The sequence below is a fragment of the Leptonychotes weddellii genome, chromosome X, assembly GCF_054177405.1.
Source record: "Leptonychotes weddellii isolate Sample4059 chromosome X, ASM5417740v2, whole genome shotgun sequence".
In the NCBI taxonomy this organism is placed as follows: domain Eukaryota; kingdom Metazoa; phylum Chordata; class Mammalia; order Carnivora; family Phocidae; genus Leptonychotes; species Leptonychotes weddellii.
Window position 1 is genome coordinate 55,128,683 of NC_138385.1, and position 24,687 is coordinate 55,153,369.

Sequence of the window (24,687 nt, forward strand, 5' to 3'; positions counted from 1 at the left end):
ACCACACGTGCCCTCCTTAATACCCATCACCTGGTTACCCCATCCCCCCACCCCCCTCCCTTTCATAACCCTCATTTTCTTTCCTGGGGTCCAGAGTCTCTCATGGTTTGTCTCCCTCTCTGATTTCTTCCCATTCAGTTTTCCCTCCCTTCCCCTGTGGTCCTCCACACTATTCCTTATGTTCTACATATGAGTGAAACCATATGAGAATTGTCTTTTTCTGCTTGACTTATTTCACTTAGCATAATCCCCTCCAGTTCCATCCATGTCTATGCAAATGGTGGGTATTCATCCTTTCTGATGGCTGAGTAATATTCCATTGTTAACAGGAACCACATCTTCTTTACCCATTCATCTTTTTTTTTTTAAAGATTTTTTATTTATTTGAGAGAGAGAATGAGAGAGAGAGCATGAGAGGGGGGAGGGGCAGAGGGAGAAGCAGACTCCCCGCTGAGCAGGGAGCCCGATGCGGGACTCGATCCCGGGACTCCGGGATCATGACCTGAGCCGAAGGCAGACGCTTAACCGACTGAGCCACCCAGGCGCCCTACCCATTCATCTTTTGAAGGGCATCTCAGCTCCTTCCACAGTTGGCTATTGTGGACATTGCTGCTATGAACATTGGGGTGCATGTTGTCCTTCTTTTCACAACATCTGTATCTTTGGGGTAAATAACTTGTAGTGCAATTGCTGGGTCATAGGGCAGCTCTATTTTTAACTTCTTGAGGAACCTCCATACTGTTTTCCAGAGTGGCTGTACCAGCTTGCATTCCCACCAACAGTGTAAGAGAGTTCCCCTTTCTCCACATCCTCATCAACACTTGTTGTTTCCTGTCTTGTTAATCTTTGCCATTCTAACTGGTGTGAGGTGGTATCTCATTGTGGTTTTGATTTGTATTTCCCTGATGGCTATTGATGTTGAACATTTTTTCATGTGTCTGTTAGCCATTTGTATGTCTTCTTTGGAGAAGTGTCTATTCCTGTCTTCTGCCCATTTCTTGACTAGGTTATTTGTTTTTTGGGTGTTGAGTTTGAGAAGTTCTTTATAGATCTTGGATACCAGCCTTTTACCTGTAATGTCATTTGCAAATATCTTCTCCCATTCTGTGGGTTGCCTCTTAGTTTTGTTAACTGTTTCCCTTGGTTTTGCAAAAGTTTTTATCCTGATGAAGTCCCAAAAGTTCATTTTTGTTTTCCTTTGCCTTTATAGACCTCTCTTGAAAGAGGTCACTGTGGCCAATGTCGAAGAGTTTACTGCCTATGTTCTCCTTTAGAATTTTGATGGATTCCTGTCTCACATTTAGGTCTTTCATCCATTTTGAGTTTATCTTTGTGTATGGTGTAAGAGAATGGTCTAGTTTCATTCTTCTACATGTGGCTGTCCAATTTTCCCAGCACCATTTATTGAAGAGGCTGTCTTTTTTCCATTGGATATTCTTTCCTGATTTGTTGAAGATTAGTTGGCCATAGGGTTGAGGGTCCATTTCTGGGGTCTCTATTCTGTTCCACTGATCTATGTGTCTGCTTTTGTGCCAATACCATGCTGTCTTGATGATCAGAGCTTTGTAATAGAGCTGGAAGTCAGGCATTGTGATGCCCCCAGCTTTGGTTTTCTTTTTCAACAATCCCCTGGTGATTTGGGGTCTTTTCTGCTTCCATACAAATTTTAAGATTGTTTGTTCCAGTTCTGTGAAAAATATCAATGGTATTTTGATAAGGACTGCATTGAAAGTATAGATTGCTCTGGGCAGTGTAGACATTTTCACAATACTTATTCTTCCAATCCAAGAGCATGGAATGTTTTTCCATCTCTTTGTGTCTTCCTCAGTTTCTTTCATAAGTGTTGTGTAGTTTTGAGAGTATAGATCCTTTACCTCTTTGATTAGGTTTATTCCTAGGTATCTTATGGTTTTTGGTGCTATTGTAAATGGGATCGATTCCTTAATTTCTCTTTCTTCAGTCACATTGTTAGTGTATAGAAATGCAACTGATTTCTGTGCATTGATTTTGTATCCTGCCATGTTGTTGAATTGCTGTATGAGTTCCAGTAATTTGGGGGTGGAGTCTTTTGGGTTTTCCACATAAAGTATCATGTCATCTGCAAAGAGAGTCTGACTTCTTTGCCAATTTGAGTCCAGGGCCAGAAGGCTCCCCAGGGGAAACCTTTATTTTTTTTTAAAGATTTTACTTATTCATTTTTGTGTGAGAGAGAGAGAGCGTGCATGAGTGTGGGGGAGGGGCAGAGGGAGAAGCAGACTCCCCACCGAATGGGAGCTGATTTGGGATTCAATCCCAGGATGCTGGGATCATGACCTGAGCCAAAGGCAAATGCTCAACTGACTGAGCCACCCAGGTGCCCACCTGCCAACCTTTAAAACTCCAGTCTTACAGCCTGCTGGTTGCAAGAACTCACAAAAATCAGCCCCTCTCATTTTCCCAGCCAGTGGCTTTGGGGAAGTGTTCTCCTTGTGCATTTCCCTGTGTGGTCCTCTCTCTCGCCTTTCTCTGTGACCACTGCTCCCTCCCCTCCACGGCACCCACAGTCTATTTTTTCCCCAAACCACATCTCTGCACTTCCTACCTTCTTCAATGTGGCTTCTTCTCTCCCTTTAGTTGTGCAGTTTGTTCTGTCAGTCTTCAGGTTCATTTGTAGGGTATTTAGAATGATTTCATAGCTATCCAGTTATGTTCCAGGGATGAGACAAGCCTAGGGTCCTCCTACTATGCCACTGTCTTAGCTCCAGCTATCACTCTTTCTGAACAGACTTTTAGTTACAGCAGTTACAAGTGATCAGAATTTTAGTTTTGTTTAAAAAAAAAAACAAACAAGCTCTAATAAAAAATCAGAGACATGTAGGGTGTTATTAACCTGTTTTGAAATATTTCCACAATGGAAAAAGCTATTCACATCTGAGTCTTATATTGGTAAGCAGAATACTCTAATTACAAATGTAGCACTACATTATAGAAAGGGTTTTATTTTAAGTCAAACACCTTTATTGACACCTCACTGCCTACTAAATAAAATCCAAGATACTTAGGGTGAATTATCTAAGCCAGATTTTCCTCCTTGACACTATCTCCCATCTTTAAGGGCCTTGAGTTGCCCTCTTTCAGCACCTCCACCTCCTCTTGGGATTTTTCTCCATCAGTTCTCACAGTGATCATCACACCTGGCCACCAAGAATAGTCTTCCTCCATCAAAGGTATGGCAATAGCAGATTCTATTCAAAAAGAACATTACTGAAACCTAAGGAAAATATAAAATGGAATGAAAATAGTCAAGTTTCTGAAATTGAAGTTTTTGAATTAACAGATCCAATAAGTAGAGATGAGCTTTCACTGACAACTAACTGTATTTTAGCACCAGGTAAGCTGGAAAACATTATAGATACATTACTTAGTTCTTTCCCCAGAACTTGCAGGTAGCATGTCTTGCTGTTTTCCTGGATAAACTAAATTCTCAGATCCAAACTTCCAGACATTCTAAAAACACCAATAATATTATCCTATATGACATTCAGAAAATCACTCATTTCTTGGATTTGAGCACATGTAATTAAGAAGTCTTCTATCTGTTGATATCTAAAAAAGAAAGAATTATATTTTATAAGGTAATTATTAGTTCCAATGAATAAATGCTCATAAACAAGTGATATCAACCATCTTTTATCTAAAATTTTCTGGTATCTGTAAATTTTCCATGGCCCCTCTTCATTTATAAATACCATTAGATAATACCAATTCATAATCATGTGTCTTCACTAGTAGTTCCTTTCTCTTCAATATGCAGTTTTTCTTAACTGATATGCCTGGTCTTCATTTTGCTTCCTTCCAAAAAGTCTACCACCTAGCAATATAGTTCTCCTGGTCTGCCTAGATAGGATAGAGGAGTAAAGGAATGACTACTTCCTAGTAGCTGGCCCAGGACCTCTCAAGAGTGGAATAATAATAATAATAATAATAATAATAATAATAAATCATTATTATTATGGAATAATAATATTATAATAATTATAATTATTATAGAATAATAATAAATATAATTATTATTATCATTGAAGTATAATTGACATACAATGTTATATAGGTTTCAGGTGTACAAAATATTAATTTGACAATTCTATATATTACTCAATGCTTACCATAGTAAGTATAGTCACCATAGCACATTATTACAATATTATTGACTATATTCCTTATGATATACTTTTTATCTTAATGAATTATTTATTTTATAATTGAAAGTCTGTACCTCTTAATCTCCTTTACCTATTTTGTTCATTCCCCAACCCACCACCCTCTGGCAACCACTAGTTTACTCTCTGTATTTAAGAGTCTGAGTTTTTTGTTTTGTTTATTTTGTTTTTTAGATTCCATCATGTAAGGAAAATCATACGGTATTTGTCTTTCTCTGATTTATTTCACTTAGCATAATACCCTGTAGGTCTATCCACGTTGTCACAAATGGCAACATCTCATTTTTTTGTGTGCCTTATTTTTTGTGTGTGTGTATATATATATATACTACATCTTATGTATTCATTCATTTATCAACGGACACTTAGGTTGTTTCCATATCTTGACTATTGTAAATAATGTTGCAGTAAACATAGGGGTGTATATATCTTTTAAAATAATTGTCTTTTGTTTTCTTTGGATAAATACCCAGTAGTGGAATTACTAGATCATGTGATATTGCTATTTTAAAATTTTTGAGGAACCTCCATAATGTTTTCCACAGTGATTGTGCCAATTTATATTCTCAACAACTGCACGAGGGTTCCCTTTTCTCCACATCTTTGCCAGACTTGTTATTTTTTATCTTATTAATACTAGCCATTCTAACAGATTTAAAGTGATATCTCATTATGGTTTTTATTGAGCATCATTTCATGCATTTGTTGTCCATCTGTATATCTTCTTTGGAAAAATACTTATTCAGGTCCTATGCCCATTTTTCAATCAGATTGTTTGTGGGATTTTTTTGCTGTTCAACTCTATACGTTTTTTTAACATATTTTTAATATTAAGCCCTTATTAGATATATCATTTGCAAATATTTATGCTCATTTAGTAGGTTGCCTTTTTTTTTGTTGATAGTTTCCTTTGCTTTGCAAAAACGTTTTATTTTGGTGTAGTCCAAATACTTCACTTTTACTTTTGTTTGCCTTGCCTGAGGAGAGATATTAAATATATTGCTAAGGCTGAAGTCCAAAAAAGCACTGTCTACATTTTCTTTTAGGAGTTTTGTAATTGCAGGTCTCACATTTAGGACTTTAATCCATTGTGTGTTTATTTTTGTGTATGGTGTAAGAAAGTGGTCCAGCTTCATTTGTATGTAACTGTCTAGTTTGCTCAACACCATTCATTGAAAAGACTGTTTTTTCCCCATTGCATATTCTTGTCTCCTTTGTCATAGATTAATTGATCATATGTGTGTAGATTTATTTCTGGGGTCTCTATCCTGTTCAACTGATCTATGTGTCTATTTTGTCTAGTACCATACTGTTTTGATTACTACAACTTTGTAGTATGTCTTGAAATCTGAGGTGGTAATACCACAGGCTTTGTTCTTTCTCAGGATTGCTTTCGCTATTCAGGGACCTTTGTGGTTCAATACAGATTTTAAGATTATTTGTTCTAGTTCTAGTTTTATTATATGTTGATAGGCACTGCATTGAATCTATAGATTGCTTTGAATAGTATGGACATTTCAACAATATTAATTCTTCCAATCCATGAGCATTGTATATCTTTCCATTTGTTTATGTTATCTTCAGTTTCTTTCACCAATGTCTTATAGTTTTCAGAGTAGACAACTTTCACCTCCTTGGTTAAATTTATTCCTGTGTATTGTATCCTTTTTGATGCCATTTTAAATGGGATTATTTTCTTATTTTTTTTCTGCTACTTTGTTATTAGTGTATAGAAATGCAACCAATTTCTGCATATTAATTTTATATCCTGCAACCTTACTAAATTCATTTATCAGCTCTAAAATTTTTTGGTGGAGTCTTTAGGAATTTCTATATGAAGTATAGTGACCATTTAACTTCTTCCTTACCAATTTGGATACCTTTTTTTTTTTTAAAGGATTTTATTTATTTATTTGTCAGAGAGAGAGGAAGAGCACAAGGAGGGGGAGCAGCAGGCAGTAGGAGAAGCAGGCTCCTCGCTGAGCAAGGACCCCAGTGTGAGACTCGATCCCAGGACTCTAGGATCACAACTTGAGCCAAAGGCAGACTCTTAACCAACTGAGCCACCCAGGCGTCCCTGGATGCCTTTTATTTAATTCTGTTGGCTGATTGCTGCAGCTAGGGATTCCCATACTATGTTGAATGTAAGTGGTAAGAGTGGATATCCTTGTCTTGTTCCTGAGGTTAGAGGAAACATTTTTAGTCTTTCACCATTGAGTATGATGTTAGTTGTGGGTTTTTCATATATGGCCTGTATGTTGAGGTATGTTTCCTCTAAACTCACTTTATTGAGAGATTTTAATCATGAAAGGATGTTGTATTTTGTCAAATGCTTTCTCTCCATCTATTGAGATGATCATATGCTTTTTAATCTTTCTCTTGCTAATGTGATATATCACATTAGTTGATTTGCAAATATTGAACCCCCTGACACTCTGTAATGAATCCCACTTGATCATAGTGAATGATCCTTTAATGTATTGTTGAATTCAGTTTGCTAATATTTTGTTGAGGATTTTGCATCTATGTTCATCAGAACTATTGGCATGTAGTTTTCTTTCTATTCTTTTCTCTTTCTGTCTCTCTCTCTTTCATAGTGTCTTTGGTTTTGGTATCAAGGTTACATTGGCCTCATAAAATATATATGGAAGCTTTCCTTCCTTTTCCATTTTTTTGGAATAATTTGAGGAGAATAGGTATTAACTCTTCCTTAAATGTTTGATAGAATTCACCTGTGAAGCCATCCAGTCCTGGACTTTCATTTGTTGGGAATTTTTTGACTACTGATTCAATTTCATTACTAGTAATTGGTGTTTTCAGATTTTCTATTTTTTTCTTTTTCAGTTTTAGAAGATTGTATGTTTCTAGTACTTTATCTAATTTCTTCTAGTTGTCTAACTTGTTGGTATATAATTTTTCATAATATTCTCATATAATTGTTTGTATCCTGTGATGGTTGTTATTTCTCCTCCTTCATTTCAGATTTTATTTATTTGAGTCCTCTTTTTTTCTTAATGACTGGCTAAGGGTTTATCAATTCTGTTTATCTTTTCAAAGAACCAGTTCTTGGTTTCATTGATCTTTTTTATTGTTTTATAGTCTCTATTTGTTCTTTTTTTCTGGTAATTATATACCTTTAGGTATATTTGAGATTTTTCTTGTTTTTTGAAGTAGGAGTATATCACTGTCATCTTCCCTCATAGAACTGCTTTGTGTCCCAAGGATTTTGGAACATTGTGTTTTCATTTTCATTTGATTCCATGTATTCTTTGATTTTTGTTGTTGATGATTCATTGGTTGTGTAGTAGCACATTTCTTAGCCCCCATGTGGTTTTGTTCTTTCTAGTTTTTTTCTTGTAATTGCTTTCTAGTTTCATTGTTTTGTTTGAAAAAGATGCTTTACATGATTTCAAACTTCTTAAATTTATTGAGAACTGTTTTGTGGCCTAACAAGTGATCTACCTTGGAGAATGTTTCATGTATACTTTAGAAGAATGTGTATTCTGCTGCACTGATGTAAGTGGGGCGTTTAAGTCCCCTACTATTATTGTATTATTATCAATGAGTTTCTTTATGTTTGCTATTAACTGTTTCATACAGTTGGGTGCATAATATGTACAATGTTTAGATCTTCTTGTTGGATTTTCCCCCTTTATTATGATATAGTGCCCTTCTTCATCTCTTGTTGCAGTCTTTGTTTTAAAATCTAGTTTGTCTATGCTAAGCAAAATAAGTCAGTCAGAGAAAGACAAATACCATATGATTTCACTCATATGTGGAACTTAAGAAACAAAACAGATGAACATAGGGGAAGGGAAGGAAAAATAAAATAGGATGAAATCAGGGAGGGAGACAAACTATAAGAGACTCTTAACTAAGGGAAACAAACTGAGGGTTGCTGGAGGGGAGGTAAGTGGGGGGATGGGGTAACTGGGTGTTGGGCATTAAGGAGGGCACTTGATGGAATGAGCCCTGGGTGTTATATGCACCTGATCTAATCACTAAATTCTACCTCTGAAACTAATAATACACTATATGTTAATTAAATTGAATTTAAATTTAAAAAAAATTAAAAATCAGATCTGTCTGATGTAAATATTGCTACTTCATCTTTCTTTTGAAATCCATTTGTGTGATAAATGTTTCTCCACCTCCTCACTTTCAACCTGCAGGTGTCTTTATGTCTAAAATGAGTCTTTTGTAGGCAGCATATAGATAGATCGTGTTTTTTTTTTTTTATCCATTTTGACACCTTTTGATTGAAGCATTTAGTCCATTTACATTCAGAGTAAGTACTGATGGACATGTATTTAGTGCCATTTTATTACTTCTTTTGTCATTGGTTCTGGAGATTTTCTCTGATCCTCTCTTGTCTTTGTCACTTTTTGTCTTCCTTTCCACTCAAAGAGTCCCCTTTAATATTTCTTGCAAGGCTAATTTAGTGGTCATGAACTCCTTTAGTTTTTCTTTGTCTGGGACACTCTTTACCTCTCCTTCCATTCTGAATGATAGGCTTGCTGGATAGAGTATTCTTGGCTGCAGATTTTTCCCATTCAGCATGATGAATATACCTTGCCACTTTCTTCTGGCTTGCCAAGTTTCTGTTGAAAAATCTCCAGCTAGCTTTATGGGTCTTCCCTTGTAAGTTAAGGACTTCTTTTAACTTGCTGCTTTTAAGATTTTTTTTTTTAATTGCTGTATTTTCCAATTTTAATTATGAAATGTCTTGGGGTTGGCCTTTTTTTATTTTGATGAGAGCTTTCTTTTCCTCCTGGATCTGGATGTCTGTTTCCTTCCCCAGATTAGGGAAGTTTTCAGCTATTATTTCCTCAAGTAAATTTTCTGCCCCCTTTTGTTTTTCTTCTTCTGAGACTCCTATAATACGAATATTATGTTTAATGGAGTCACTGAGTTCCCTAAGCCTATTCTCATGTTGCATAAGTCTTCTTTCTCTCTTTTGTTCAGCTTCATCATTTTCCATTATTTTTTCTTCTGTATCACTAATTCATTCTGCTTCTTGCAACCTGCTGTTCATTGTGTCAAGCATATTTCCAATCTTATTTATTGCATTCCTCATTTCTGATTGATTCTTTTTTAACTCTTTTATGTCTGTGGTAAGGGTCTTCCTGATGTCTTCCATTCTTTTCTCAAGCCCAGCAAGCATCCTTATGATCATTGCTTGAAATTCTCCATCAGGCATGTTACTTACATCTCTGGCCATGGCCTTATCTTGTTCTTTCATTTGGGAACAATTCCTCTGCTGTGGCATTTTGTATGTCTCTGCCTTCATTTGTTAGAAAAGCCAGTTGTGTCTCCTGCTCCTGAGAGTAATGACTTTATGAAGAAGAGACCATGTAGTGTACAGGGCCAGGTGCTTCAGGGAGCATCTCTGGTGTGTGCTGCATGTGCTCTGCTGTTGTGTTTTGGCTGCTCTTTCCTTCAGGCCAGTCATCTACAGAGGCTCTCCTTGCCTGCAGTGGGCAGTGTTTGGTCCTTGGCCAGAATGTAGTGAGTTTTAAGTAAATGTGCTCTGGTCTGCTTGCTGAATGAGACCTGATACTACTTCATTCAGAACTCTCTCTCGGGAGACATGGTTTGGGCAGGGGTTTCTGCTGGTTTTCTGGGGAAGGGGCCTGCCACACTGGAACTGAGGCAAGCTTGACTGAGAAGGGCAGCCCCACCTGAGCACAGGGGTGTGGGACTTGGTGTAAGCAAGTTAGGCAGCCTGTGTCATTGCTGCACTGCTTCCTGCAGATGGTTCTGTGTTTATGCTGAGGGGCAGAGGAGGGAAATGGGGCCAAGTACCTCCCTTGTCCCTGGAGAGGCATCCTTGTGAACACTCCCTGTTAGGGAAGCACTCTGAGAACAACGATATTCTCCGCCTTTTGTGTCCCAGGTGTTTTTCAGATCACTGTTTCCATACTGTCTGCCTCTGGGTTTTTTGCCTGCCTTCTCTCCAGGAACAGTGCAGTGCCCTCAGGGCTCTATCCCACCCAAAACCGCTGACCTTCAAAACTCTAGGCTTTAAGCCCCACTAATTGCAAGAACTCACGAAAATCAGCCATTCTCATTTTCCCAGCCAAAAGCTTTGAGGAAATGTTCTCTTTGTGTGTTCCCCTGTGTGCTCTACTCTCTCTCACCCTTCTCTGCAACCACAGATCCCTCCCCTCTGCAGCACCCAAGATCCATTTCTCCCCTAAACCATGTCTCCACACTTCCTCCCTTCCTCATTGTGGCTTCTACCTTGAGTTGTGGAGTTTGTTCTGTCAGTCTTTAGGGTGATTTCTGTGGTATTTAGAATGATTTGATTGTTATCTAGCTGTGTTTGAGGGATGATACGAGCCTAGGGTCCACCTACTCCACTGCCATCTTCCACCCAACTCCCTATTTTAATAATTTTAATAGAGTATATCCCAGAAGGGATATTTTTGTCAAGAAAAAATTTCTGTAATACAAAAACAAAAATTTGCTTTAATTTGCTAATTAAACCTTCTGGTGTTGATGATAACCAGGGCTTAGAAAAATTAGTCTTATCAAATACTGGACACTTATCCAGAAAAACATTGAATTAGACTCTGGCATATTATGTGTTTTATATAGAGCCCATTTTCCTACTGTTTTGTTTGGATAAAACTTTTTTGTTTGAAACCATTAGTAACTGTTCAAGGTAGAAGAGGTTTCTGATTTATTTTCAATCTTGTAGTTTCTGCTGCCAAAATAACCCATTAGGAAGAATAACAGAATAAATAAGTTAGTATTTGTTGAGAACATATTAAGGTTATGACATTACAATCATAAGAGGCATTATGCATTATTGTCTGTGAACTCAAGGGTTTTGTATTTATTTGGGGAGATAAGACACATATATGAAAATTTGCCTAACAAAGCACAAGCATAACAAAGTATGTTATTGACCAAATAAATAGAACCATGAAGTTTATGCTACAGGAATTCAAAGGAGAGAGTGACTCCTGTGGCTAGTCAGGAAATGCTTTACGGAACAGGTAGAATTTGGGCCTTAAAGATTAGATAGGATTTGAATTGGTGGCAAGGAATAAAAATACAGTAGGTACAAGGAAAGTCACAGGTTATAATGCATGGGACCCCAAGCTATGTGAGAGGGACTTAAAGAAAGTAGTTTACCTCCAGCAAAGAGTTTGAATGGTGGGGGATTGGATGGGAACTCCTTGAAGTCAGAGACCTAGTCACCTTGATTTCAGTGTTCTCTGCAAACCTTGCAAAATAGTGTTGCATATAAAAGATGATGATGAGATTAAGTCAGCAAGTAAATTGGTGTCAGATTGGGTAGTCCTTTGATAGAGGACTAAGAAATTTATTATATGGGTGATGGGGAGCTACTGATGGTTTTTGTGCAGGTTTTTTGTGCAGGTTTTTGTGCATGATGTGAGGAAAATGTTGTTTTAGGAAGATGATGAAGTGATACTCCTATCGAAGCACACTTCCATCCTATGTCAGAGATTGCTCTAATTTCTGGACCTTCTGAGAGAATTGGTAAGAGCCCTTCTCTTCATCAGAACTCAAACCCTCCAAGTACATCATGTATATAAGAGCTCTGATTCTGAGACAAGGGGCCTTTCACATCAAGAACTGTGTTGTTTAGAGACATCTATGGGTGACAGTCTGTGCAATCACCTGCCAGTCAGAGACAGCCATTGAATCTTGCTTAAAGAAAAAAAAAAATACCTTATCACATAGTTCTTTGGGCCTAACCAGACCTCTGTGATCATGCATGAGGAACTTTAAGATACTACCATAGTACTTAGGCAAAGCCCTAAGTTAAATTCATGTTTTCTACCTCAAAGAATATACTCCTGCAGGGTACCAATTGTCCTTATTTATTCCTGCAGAGTAGCAATAGGTAGGGCCAACTATGGAAGAGTCCATAATCTGTCACTTCTATACTGGCTTTCTATATAGGAATTCAAGATATATAGGCCTATACTAACATTTTACCAACCTGATCTTCCAATGTTATACTTATGAATACACACTTGGGATGATTAGTTGAATGGCTCTATTCCAAAAGGCTATTTTCTATCATTCAGAATATGTACAGGGGTTAGTATCATTCTAGGAGAGAATGTCTAGTTGGTTGGCCAAGAATATTTAGGTAAAGGACTGGAGAGAGGGAGAAACTAACATTTATTAAATTTATTTGAGGAGATAAGACACATAAATGGAAAACTGCGTAAAAAACACAATAAAAGATATAATGTTGACCAAATGAGTAGAACCATAAAGTTCTATAGAAATTCAAAGAAGAGTAATTTCTGTAGGTTGGACTGGTCAGAAAAGGCTTTACAGAGGAGGTAGAATTTGGGCCTTAAAGATTAGATTAGAATTTGGATTGGTGGCAAGGAGTGAAGAGGCAGAAGGTACGCGTAAGTCACAAGTAATGCATGAGACCCCAAGCTAAGTGATGAAGATAGTAACCTGGCTCCAACAAAGAGTTTGGATGGTAAGGGACTGGATGGGAATTCCTTGATTTCAGAAACACTGTCACCTTTATTTTATTATTCTCTGAAGCCCTAGCAAAATAAGGTTGCATGTAGATAACTGCTTGATTCTAAGGGTACAACTAACTTTTGTTGAATGGCTATTTTATACAAAATGATTTATAGGCATTGTCACATTTAAGGGTCATAAACATTTTGTGAGTTGTAAATATTAAATAACCCCATTTTACAGATGAGGAAACTCAAGTGTAGAGAAGCCCAAAGTCACATAGCTAATAAGTGACAGAATCTGGAACCAAAGTCCAAACCTTTAACCACCATACCACCCAGTGTCTCTCCTTTGCTATTTACTTTTAATTTTATAGACTTTTTAAAGATCCATTAAAAAAATTATCTCAGTTCCTATGCTTCTCTCATCAGAAATAGAATGATGAAAAAACATGGATAAAGCTCTGGCATGGGAATCATTTCCCAGCTTTGCCACTAGATTCAATGCATGAGTTTCAGAAAGTCCCTTCTCTTCTCTGGACTTCAGTTTCAATTGCATGATCTCCAAGCTATCTTCAGCTCTAAGGTGTGATGTTCTGTGATCCCATCTGATATTGAGGAGTTAGAAGTCAAACTCAATAACCATAACCAGATACCTTTCACCAAATGGCTTTTTCTTTTTTGGAAGAAATATTATATCTAAGCAGCCACTGTAAATTCATATTATAAATATGCCTCCTTTATTCTAGAACAAAATTTCTTTAATCGAGTATTCTCCTAAGTACACCCAGTTGCTACCTCTTATCACATCCACCTAGCATTTTGACCACCAGACTATAAACAAACTATTCTCACACTCATCATTTGCCTTTACTTGAGAGTAGAAATTCTAGGTCTCATCCCTGAAAGTATCAAACATAACACAATAGACTAGGGAAGGGCTACCCTTTAAGTAGTTAGGCATTTTCCAAATGACTTGTTTCTCATGTTTCTAGTTAAGAAGGAAGTGACCACAGCCACGGCTCCTGAAAAACTTAACTCATGAAATAATATCATGGATGTTCATTTTACTGATTTACTTGGCAGTATCCAACCCTCAGCTCTGAACTGGTACATTTCCCTGAAATATTGAAAGTCTCCAATCAGTCAGTTCAACTCAGAAAGCATTTCCTGAAGGTACACTCAGACAAGGTACTGTGGAAGGATACAGGATAAATAATAGGTGACCTCTGCCCCCATGGAATTTGCAATTGTAAGGAAGGATAAGAAAAGCACACAAGTCTAACACAAGGCTTAATGAGCACATTGCCATAAAAGTGATGATAGCAATTGCATACCTAATGTAGGCTTAACCCCATGCTAAGTACTGTGTTGTACTGTTGTTGGTGATACTTAAACACTGAGTATATCAATAAAGGGAAAAGCATATAGGCCGTAGTGGTGAAAGTTTTGAGGAAGAAACAGGACTTAAGTTAGCTGTTATTTGGATGGGTAACATCTGGATAGATGCTAGAAATAAGGAAACAACATTCCAGGTAAGAAGTATGACATGAATGTGGCAAGATCACTGAGGAGAACATCCATTCCTAAATACAGGGAGGGCATTGTGGGTTTTGAGAGGTAATCTTAGGTAAGATATGGACAGATGGTAGAGGGCTTTGTAGACTTGAAACAATAAGAAATCACTATTAACTTTTGGTCTTGAGTGATATTGATATAATGAAAGATAAATTTTGTAAAGATTACTTAGTTACTAGTATGCAGGATGAATTGAAATTTGGAGAGACAAAAAACAGAAAGAGCAATAGATAGTTGGGCATATGTCACAATGGCTTCATGAGTGGTAGTAACACTAGAAATGAAGAGGAAGTATTAAAGCCAGGAGACATTTTAATTAATTGGAAATAATCCCAGTGACTAGAGAGATCTGGGAGTCATTCATATAGAGATGGCAGTTAAACCTATGAGAGGTGTAGGAGATCATCAAGGGAGAAAGTAAATCTAGGGAAAGGAGATAAATGTGAAATTTGGAATCACCTAAGCAATGTTGAGATGCATACATAAGGACAAGGAAATGAATGGAAAAAAAGAAATTGAGAGTGTAAAAGTCAGAGCCTTACAGGATACTCATAATTTGGGTGAGAGCATCATAAAAATACTGTGAAGGAGAGAGTATTGCCCTATTTTACAGATGAAAAAGCTGAGGCTGAAGAGATAAAGTGACTTATATAAGGCCATGAAGCAGTTGCAACTCAACTGAAGTTCTTCCAGATTCCACATTGTGTCCATTTCCCTACACTTCCCTATCTCTGAAAACCAATGACTAGAAAGAAGTGTACACATACTGTTATGGTCACTTCCCATGGTATCCAGGGTTTATATGGGAATATAGGATTTTAAAAGAAAGGAAGAGATCTAGAATGAGACAGGAAGAGAATGATTGCTGAGCATACACTAATACTAAAATTACATCATTCTTGGTTTAAGTAGACATCTATTGAATAAATGATGAAATCACTACAACACAGGCATCAAGAGCAGGTGGGAGTGGGGAAAGCAGTACAGGTGCAGATAGTAGAAGGCAAATTGACTTCCTAAATTCTTCATTTGTTTTCTATTATGTGTAGCATGATTTTTTGAAGTATATGCATTTTTTCAATTTAGTCCTCACCACATGATGACTACCTTTGCTGCCTTAGCTTGAGAGATCAAGGTACCCCAGAAGTGGTACCTTGACGTTGATAATCCAGTTTTTCAGCTCAGGCTTCAATGTTTGCAAGCCTGATCAAATAATTGCTGGGAGGAAGCATTCTGTGCTAAATAAGAGTATGGATTGCAGTGGTAAAAAGCTAAAGAAACCCATTTAGCAGAATACTAAGTTTCTGAAAAGGTGCATTGCCAAACCATACCTTCCAAATTCTGAGACACCCAACCTTAGCAAGGAGCAGAAAGACAAATAGCACATTGCACTTCCAGAATTGCCTTTCACACTTTATCAATCACCTTCTTGGTAGAAATGTATAGGTGAGATGAGATGTATGCTTAAGCACTTACTGCCTCGTTTTCTCTTTGAGATTTTGACAAACATGAGTTATTTTCTATATACCCTTCACTGAAGAGCTGGGTCAATACAGGTGCTTTCTGTTCAGACTTAAGGGCAAGAACACCCTGAGCCTGAGATTCCAGATAAGACAGAATGTTGTGCCCACCATGGAACCATGATCTGGAATCTGTGTGGTTAACATAGTGGCATGAAAGTTTTCCAGCTTCCTGTGGCAAGGGTAGCCCATACTGACTGGCATCTATACTCTGGGATCTAGACCTCACAGTTATGGAAGTACTCTGAATGGCACAATGATTTCAATAAGAATATACTAACCAAAAACTATAAGGGACAACTGCTGCCAACTTTTTATTTATTTGTTTATTCATTCATTCATTCATTCATTCATTCATTCATTTAAAGTTTTTGGTTAAATTCCAGTTAGTGAACATACAGTATAATATTAGTTTCAGTGGGGGCGCCTGGGTGGCTCAGTCGTTAAGCGTCTGCCTTCGGCTCAGGTCATGATCCCAGGGTCCTGGGATCGAGCTCCGCATCGGGCTCCCCGCTCTGTGGGAAGCCTGCTTCTCCCTCTCCCACTCCCCCTGCTTGTGTTCCCTCTCTCGCTGTATCTCTCTCTGTCAAATAAATAAAATCTTTAAAAAAAAAAAAATATTAGTTTCAGTGATTCAACAGCAATAGTGATTCAACAATTCTGTACATCACCCTGTGCTCATAACAAGTGCACTCCTTAGTCCTCATCACCTATTTAACCCATTCTCCCACCCACCTGCATTCTGGTAACCATCAGTTTCTTCTCTCTACTTAAGTACCTATTTCTTGGTTTGCCTCTCTCTCTTTTTTTTTTCCCTTTGCTCATTTGTTTTCTTTCTTAAATTCCACATATGAGTGAAATCATATGGTATTTCTCTTTCTCTGACAAACTTGTTTCGCTTATCATAATACTCACTAGCTCCATCCATGTTGTTGCAAATGGCAAGATTTAATTTCTTTTTTATGGCTGAGTAATATTCCATTGTACACACACACACACACACACACACCATCTTCTTTCTCCATCTATTGATGGACCCTTGGGCTGTTTCCATAATTTAGCTATTGTAGATTATGCTGCTATAAACATCGGGGTGCATGTATCCCTTTGAATTTCTTTTTTTTTGTATTCTTTGAGTAAATACCTAGGAGTGCATTTGGATTGTAAGGTATTTCTATTTTTAACTTTTTGAAGAACCTGCATACTATTTTCCAGAGTGGCTGCAGCAGTTTGCATTCCTACCAGCAGTGCAAGAGGGTTCCCCCTTCTCCACCTCCACACCTTTGCCAACACTAGCTGTTTCTTGTGTTATGGATTTTAGCCATTCTGACAGGTGTGAGGTGACATCTCATTGTTGTTTTGATTTGCATTTCCCTGATGATCAGTGATATTGACCATCTTTTTATGTGTTGATTGGCCAACTGGATGTCTTCATGATTGAACAATACCTATCAATATCTTCAAGATAGAAAAATATCTGCTCATGCCTTCTGCCCATTTTAACTTGATTCTTTGTTTTTGGGTGTTGTATTTTATAAGTTCTTTGTATATTTTGGATACTAGTCCTTTATCAGATATGTCATTTTGCAAATATCTTCTCCCATTCCATAGGTTGCCTTTTAGTTTTGTTGACTGTTGCCTTCATTGTGCAGAAGCTTATTTTGATGAAGTCCCAATACGTTTTGTTTGTTTGTTTGTTTTCTTTCATTTCCTTTGCCTCAGGAGACATATCCAGAAAGTAGTTGCTACAGCCAATGTCAAAGAGGATACTGCCTGTATTCTCCTCTAGGATTTTTACAGTTTCAGATCTCATATTTAGGCCTTTAATGCATTTTTAATTTATTTTTATGTTAGGTATAAAAAAGTGGTCCAATTTCATTCTTTTGTATGTCGCTGTCCAGTTTTCCCAACATCATTTGTTGAAACACTGTCTTTTTTCCATTGGATATTCTTTCATGCTGTGTCGAAGATTAATTGACCATATAGTTGTGGGCTCATTTCTGGGTTTGCTCTTCTGTTCCATTGATCTATCTGTCTATTTTGTGCCAGTACCATACTGTTTGGATCACTACAGCTTTGTAATATAACTTGAAGTGCAGAATTGTGATGCCTCCAGCTTTGCTTTTCTTTTTTAGATTTCTGTGGTTATTCAGGGTCTTTGTGGTCCCATACAAATTTTACAATTGTTTGTTCTAGCTCTATGAAAAATGCTGGTGGTATTGTGATAAGGATTGCATTAAATGCATAGATTGATTTGGGTAGTATAGACATTTTAAGAATATTTGTTCTTCCAATCCATGAGCATGGGATGTCTTTCTATTTCTTTGTGTCATCTTCAATTTCTTTCAAAGGTATTTTCTAGTTTTCAGAGTGCAGATCTTTCACCTCTTTGGTTAGGTTTATTCCTAGGTATCTTATGGGTTTGGCTGCAGCTGTAAATGGGATTGTGCCTTGATTTCTCTTTCTGCTGTTTCATTATTGGTGTATGGAAATGCAATATATTTCTGTATGTTGATTTTGTATTCTGTGACTTTACTAAATTTGTGTATCAGTTCTAGCAGGTTTTTTTTTTTGATAGGTTTTCTATACAAAGTATTATATCATCTGTAAATAGTGAACATTTTACTTCTTCCTTGCCGATTTGGATGCCTTTTATTTCTTTTTGTTGTCGATTGCTGTGGCTTGGACTTCCAGTACTATGTTAAATTACAGTGGTGAGAGTGGACATCCCTGTCTTGTTCCCTTCCACAGAAGTAAAGCTCTGTTTCTCCCCCTTGAGTATGATGTTAACTGGGTTTTTCAATATATGGCCTTTATTATGTTGAGGTATGTTCCCTCTAAACCTACTTTGTTGAGGCTTGTTATCATGAATGGATGTTGAACTTTGTCAAATGTATTTTATGCATCTATTCAAATGATCATATGATTCTTATCCTTTCATTTATTGTGGTGTATCACATTGATTGATTTGCAAATATTGAACCATCCTTGTAACCCAGGAGTAAATCCAAATTGATCATTGTGAATTATTTTTTTAAAGTATTGTTGGGTTTGGTTTGCTAGTATTTTATTGACAATTTTTGCCTCCATGTTCATCAGGGATATTGGTCTGTAGTTCTTTTTTTCAGTGGTGTCTCCCTCTGATTTTGGTATCGGGGTAATGCTGGCCTCATAGAATGAGTTTGGAAGTTTTCCTCCCATTTCTATTTTTTTTAATAGTTTGAGAAGAATAGGTATTAACTCTTCTTTAAATGTTTGGTAGAATTCCCCTGGGAAGCCATCTGGCCCTGGACTTTTGTTTGTTGGGAGATTTTTTTTATTACTGATTCAATTTCTTTGCTCGTTATTGGTGTGTTCAAATTTTCTATTTCTTCCTGTTTCAGTTTTGGTAATTTATATGTTTCTAGGAATTTATCCATTTCTTCCAGATTGCCCAGTTTGTTGGCATAATTTTTTTCATAATATTCTCATAATTATTTGGATTTCTGTGGTGTTGGTTGTTTCTTATCCTCTCTCATTTGTGATTTTATTTATTTGGGTCCTTTCTCTTTTATTTGGTAAGTCTGAGAGGGTTGTCAATTTTATTAATGTTTTCAAAGAACTACCTCCTGGTTTCATTGATCTGTTCTGTTATTTTCTTAGTTTCTATATCATTTATTAGTGCTCTAATCTTTGTTATTTCCTTCCTTCTGCTGGCTTTAGGCTTCATTTGTTGTTCTTTTTCTAGCTCCTTTAGGTGTAAGGTTAGGTTGTTGATTTGAGATTTTTCTTGCTTCTTGAATTAGGCCTTTATTGGTATACACATCCCTCTTGCAATTGCTTGTGATCACCTCCCAAAGGTTTTGGACTGTCATGTTTTCATTTTCATTTGTTTCCATGTATTTTTTAATTTCCTCTTTAATTTCCTCATTGACCCATTCATTGTTTAGTAGCATGTTGTTTAACCTCCATGTATTAGTGGTCTTTCCAATTTGTTTCTTGTGGTTGACTTCTACTTTCATAGCATTGTGGTCAGTAAGATTGCATGCTTTCACTTCAATCTCTTTGTATTTTTTGAGGCCAGATTTGTGACCTGGTTATGTTGTCTATTCTGGTGTGCCCATATGCACTTGAAAAGATTGTATGCTGCTGTTTTAGGATAGAATGTTGTGAATATATATGTTAAGTCCATCTGGTCCAGTGTGTCATTCAAAACCATTGTTTCCTGGTTTATTTTCTGTATAGATGATCTGTCCATTGATAGTGGGATGTTAAAGTCCCCTAATATTATTGTATTATTATCAATGAGTTTCTTTATGTTTGTTATTGATTATTTTATACATTTGGGTGCTCCCATGTTGGGTGCAGAAATACATACAATTTTTGGATCTTCTTGTTGGATTGTCCCCTTTATGATTATAAAGGGCCCTTCTTCTTTTGTTACAGTCTTTGTTTTAAAGTCTAGTTTGTCTGGTGGCACCTGGGTGGCTCAGTCAGTTAAGCGTCTGACTCTTGATTTCAGCTCAGGTCATGATTCACAGTCCCGAGATCAAGCTCCACATCAGGTCTTCGCTCAGTGGGGAGTCTGCTTGGGATTCTCTCTCTCCTTCTCCATATGGCCCTTCCAACCCCCTCCCCACTCATGCTCTCTCTAAAATAAATATATACACCTTGAAAAAAATAAAGTCTAGTTTGTGTGACATCAGTACTTCTCTCAGGGCACCTGGGTGGCTTAGTTGGTTAAGCATCTGACTCTTGATTTTGGCTTGGGTCATGATCTCAGGGTCATAAGATCTAGCCTCATGTCAGGCTCCATGCTCAGTGAGGAGTCTACTTGAGATTCTTTTCCTCTGTCCCTCCCCCACCTCTGTCTCTCTAAAATAAATAAATAAATCTTTTAAAAAAGTATTTCTCTCCAGCTTTCTTTTGACATCAATTTGTGACATAAATTTTTCTCCATCTCCTCACTTTCAATCTGCAGGTGTCTTTAGGTCTAAAGTGAGTCTCTTGTAGGCAGCAAATAGATAAGTCTTGTTTTTTATCCATCTGACACCCTATGTGTTTTTATTGGAGTGTTTAGTGCATTTACATTCAGAGTAATTATTGATATGTATTTAATGCCAATTTATCACTTGTTTTATCATTGTGTCTAGAAATTTTCTCTGATCCTTATTTTTTTTAAAGATTTATTTATTTATTTTAGAGAGAGCATGGAGGGGAGGGACAGAGGGAGAGTCTTAAGCAGACTCCGCTGAGCATGGAGCCCAACACAGGGCTCCATCTCACAACCCTGAGATCATGACCTGAGCCAAAACCAAGAGTCAGATGCTCAACTTACTGCACCACCCAGGCACCCCTCCTTTTTTGTCTTTGTCACTTTTGGTTTTTTTCTCTCCACTCAAAGAGTCCCCCTTAATATTTCTTGCAGGGCTGGTTTTGTGGTCATGAGCCCCTTTAGTGTTTGTTCTTCCGGGAAACTCATTATCTCTCCTTCTATTCTGAATGATAGCCTTCCTGGATAGAGTATTCTTGGCTGCCAATTTCTCCCATTCAGCACTTTTAATATATCATGCCACACCCTTGTCTCTTGCCAAGTTTCTGTTGAGCCATTCCCAGCTAGCCTTATGGTTTTTCCCTTATAAGTTAAGGACTTCTTTTATCTTGTAGCTTTTAAGATTTTTTTCTTTATCACTATATTTTGCAAATGTAATTATGAAATGTCTTGGTGTTAGCCTGCTTTTGTTGATTTTGATGGGAATTTTGTGTGCCTCCTGGATCTGGATATCTGGTTCCTTCCCCAGGTTAGATACATTATCAGCTATTATTTCTTCAAATAAATTTTTTGCCCCCTTTTCTCTCTCTTCTTCTTCTGGGACTCCTATAATATGAATGTTACTGTGTTTGATAAAGTCACTGAGTCCCCTAAGTCTATTCTTGTGTTGCATAATTCTTCTTTCTCTTTTGTTCACCTTCATTACTTTTCATTCTTTTGTCTTCCAGGTCACTGATTCATTCCTCTGCTTCTTGCAGCCTGCTGTTCATTGCATCGAGCCTGTTTCCAATCTTATTTATTGCATTCTTCTTTTCTGATTGTTTTTTAACACTTTTATCTCTGTGGTAAGGGATTCCCTGATATCTTCCATTCTTTTCTCAAGCCTAGTGAGTATTCATATGATTGTTGCTTCAAATTTTCCATCAGGCATGTTATTTATATCTGTTTTGCTTACATCTCTAGCCATGGCCTTATCTTGTTCTTTCATTTAAGATAAATTCCTCCATCTTTGTGTTTTGTCTAAGTCTCTACTTTCATCTCTGTGTTAGAAAAGCCAGTTATATCTCCTGCTCCTGAATGTAATGGCCTTAAGACAAAGGGGTCATATAGTGCCCAGGGCCCGGGCCTTCAGGGATTGTCTCTGATTTGTGCTTCGTGTACTCTGCTGTTGTGTTTAGGCTTCTCTGTCCTTCAGGCCAGTCATCTGCAGAGGCTCTCCTTACCTCCAGTGGGCAGTGTTTGGTTCCTGTCCTGAATGAGGTGAGTTTTAACTAGGTGTGCTCTGGTCTTCTTGAGAAGTGAGGTCTGACACCACCTCCACCAGAACTGAGACCCTGCAGAACTCTCTGGTTGGGAGACATGGTCTGGGCAAGGGTTTGTGCTGGTCTTCTTGGGGAGGGGCTCACCGCACTGGGACTGAGGCAAGTATGACTGAGAAGGGCAGTCCTACCAGTGTGCAGGGGTGTGGTGCTTGGTGTAAGCAAGTTAGACAGCCAGTGTTGGCACTGCTGTGTTTCCCGCAGGTGGCTCTGTATTAATGCTGATGGGCAGGGGAGGAAAATGGTGCAGGCCAGCTCCTTTGTCCTGGAGAGGCATCTCTGTGGATGTTGGCTCTCAGGGAGGTGCTCTGAGAAGAGTGAATAATCTCCCTTCTATGTGCCCCAGGTGTTCTTCAGATCATTGTTTACACACCCTCTGCCCCTGCATTGTTTGCCTGCCTTCTCTCCAGGAGCAGCAAAGTGCCCTCCAGGCTCTGTCCCAGCCAAGCTTGCTGACCTTTAAAACTCAAGGCTTTAAACTCTGCTGTTTGCAAGAACTCATGAAATTCAGCCCCTCCCCTTTTCCAAGCCAATGGCTTTGGGGAAACATTCTTGTACATTCCCCTGTGTGCCTCTCTCTCTCTTGCCCTTCTCCATGACCATGGCTCCCTCCCCTCTGCAGCACCCGTGATCTGTTTCTCCCCCAAACCTTGTCTCCCCACTTCCTACCTTTTTCGATGTGACCTCTTCTCTTCCTTTAGTTGTGGAGTTTGTTCTGTCAGTCTTCAGTTCTACTTCTGGGGTATTTAGAATGATTTGATAGTTATCTCATTGTGTTCATGGAACAAGACATGCCTAGGGTCCCCCTATTCCACCCCCACTTTCCTTTCCCCCTGGCAACTTTTTTTAAATCTCAAACTGCCAAGTACATTACTATGCAAAGAGTATAAAGAAAGTGATTATCTGTACATTAAGCAAGCTGATTCAGAGTATACTTTACTTCCCCAAAATGCTCAGATTGGAAACAAAAACATTTGTGTCATAAATGATGTTGCTTGTTAATTCCAAAGCCTCTTACATTCTAGAGGCCTCATTCCTTTTTGAAACACAGCAACACCAAAGTACTTTAATAGCTATTTTGATTACGTCCAATCAAAAAACATGAGATAGGGTAATTTTGTGAGTAGCAAGACCCAAAGCATCCCATTAAAGCCAGATGATGTTGAGTTGTCATCACAGCTATCTAATACCTGCCAGTATTATAGATCAGATAATGCTTATAAATAAAATAATTTTATTTTATAGTACATCAACCTGATTACACTTGGAACGTGAATATCTCAACTGATTACAAATGCTTTGGTATAGCACACCAGTCTTTAGAGATCTGCAGATATCTGCTGTCTACAGGGCTTGAACAAAAAGGAAATATACCAGTGAATGAATACCCACCCATACAAGAGAAAGGGTCATTTGATCACCTTCACTTTTCAACCTACAGATTATCCAGAAGCTTCATCATCTCTCACTGTGGAAACAGAAACATAGCAGTTTACACATTTCCTGCATCTCTCAGGTCAGTATTCTGAGGGAGGCACCTAGAGTGCTAAGAGGCAGTCTTGGAAGCAGACTCGAAAAGAAGTAAGTTCTTGCTCTGGTGAACAAGATGTTAAATTCTTCACCCTCATATTATTCACACAAGCAGAAATTCTATATGTAATTTATAAACTTGACTAATAACCCTTATAATGTGTTTCCCTTTCTGTAGACCTTACATAGAATTCATGTGCATAACACTCCATCTCCCCAAAATTTTTAAATTAAATACCCATTTATTTACAACTTAAAATTAACAAATGCTAACATATTTTTAAATTTTGCTTCAAATTTTTATAGGTAAAAAAGAAATTATTGCCCTAATTTTTACACAAAAAGCACTGATTCTAAACATTTCCTTCAAAATGAAAAAACAAACTTGTAGAAATATTTGCAAAATACATAATAAACAAAATTTAACACCCTTAATTTACAAAAATCTTGCAAATCAGAAAGGAAAAAAATACAACCATTAGAAAATGGGCAATCAACAAATGAAAGTTAAAATGAAGAATAAACATGAAAACTGTTCAACTTCATTAGAAAGAAATACAAATTAAAATAACCCAAAATATCAATTTTTTTGGCTTATTTTCTTTTTTTAAAAAATTTTTTTATTGTATGTTAATCACCATACATTACATCATTAGTTTTAGATGTAGTGTTCCATGATTCATTGTTTGTGCATAACACCCAGTGCTCCATGCAGAACGTGCCCTCTTTAATACCCATCACCAGGCTAACCCATCCTCCCACCCCCCTCCCCTCTAGAACCCTCAGTTTGTTTTTCAGAGTCCATCGTCTCTCATGGTTCGTCTC

The 24,687-nt window shown here is 37.5% G+C and overlaps 1 protein-coding gene across 2 annotated transcripts in view; it reads left to right on the forward strand.

The window, feature by feature from the left end:
• ZDHHC15 (zDHHC palmitoyltransferase 15) overlaps positions 1–24,120 on the forward strand; it is a 123,796-nt gene extending 99,676 nt beyond the window's left edge. For both annotated transcript variants that reach the window (XM_081808627.1, XM_081808628.1), the window contains one exon: positions 23,774–24,120. In XM_081808627.1, the coding sequence (XP_081664753.1) occupies positions 23,774–23,820 (47 nt within the window). In that variant the 3' untranslated portion in view covers positions 23,821–24,120. The remainder of the gene's footprint in view (positions 1–23,773) is intronic.
• The last annotated feature ends 567 nt before the right edge of the window (positions 24,121–24,687 follow it).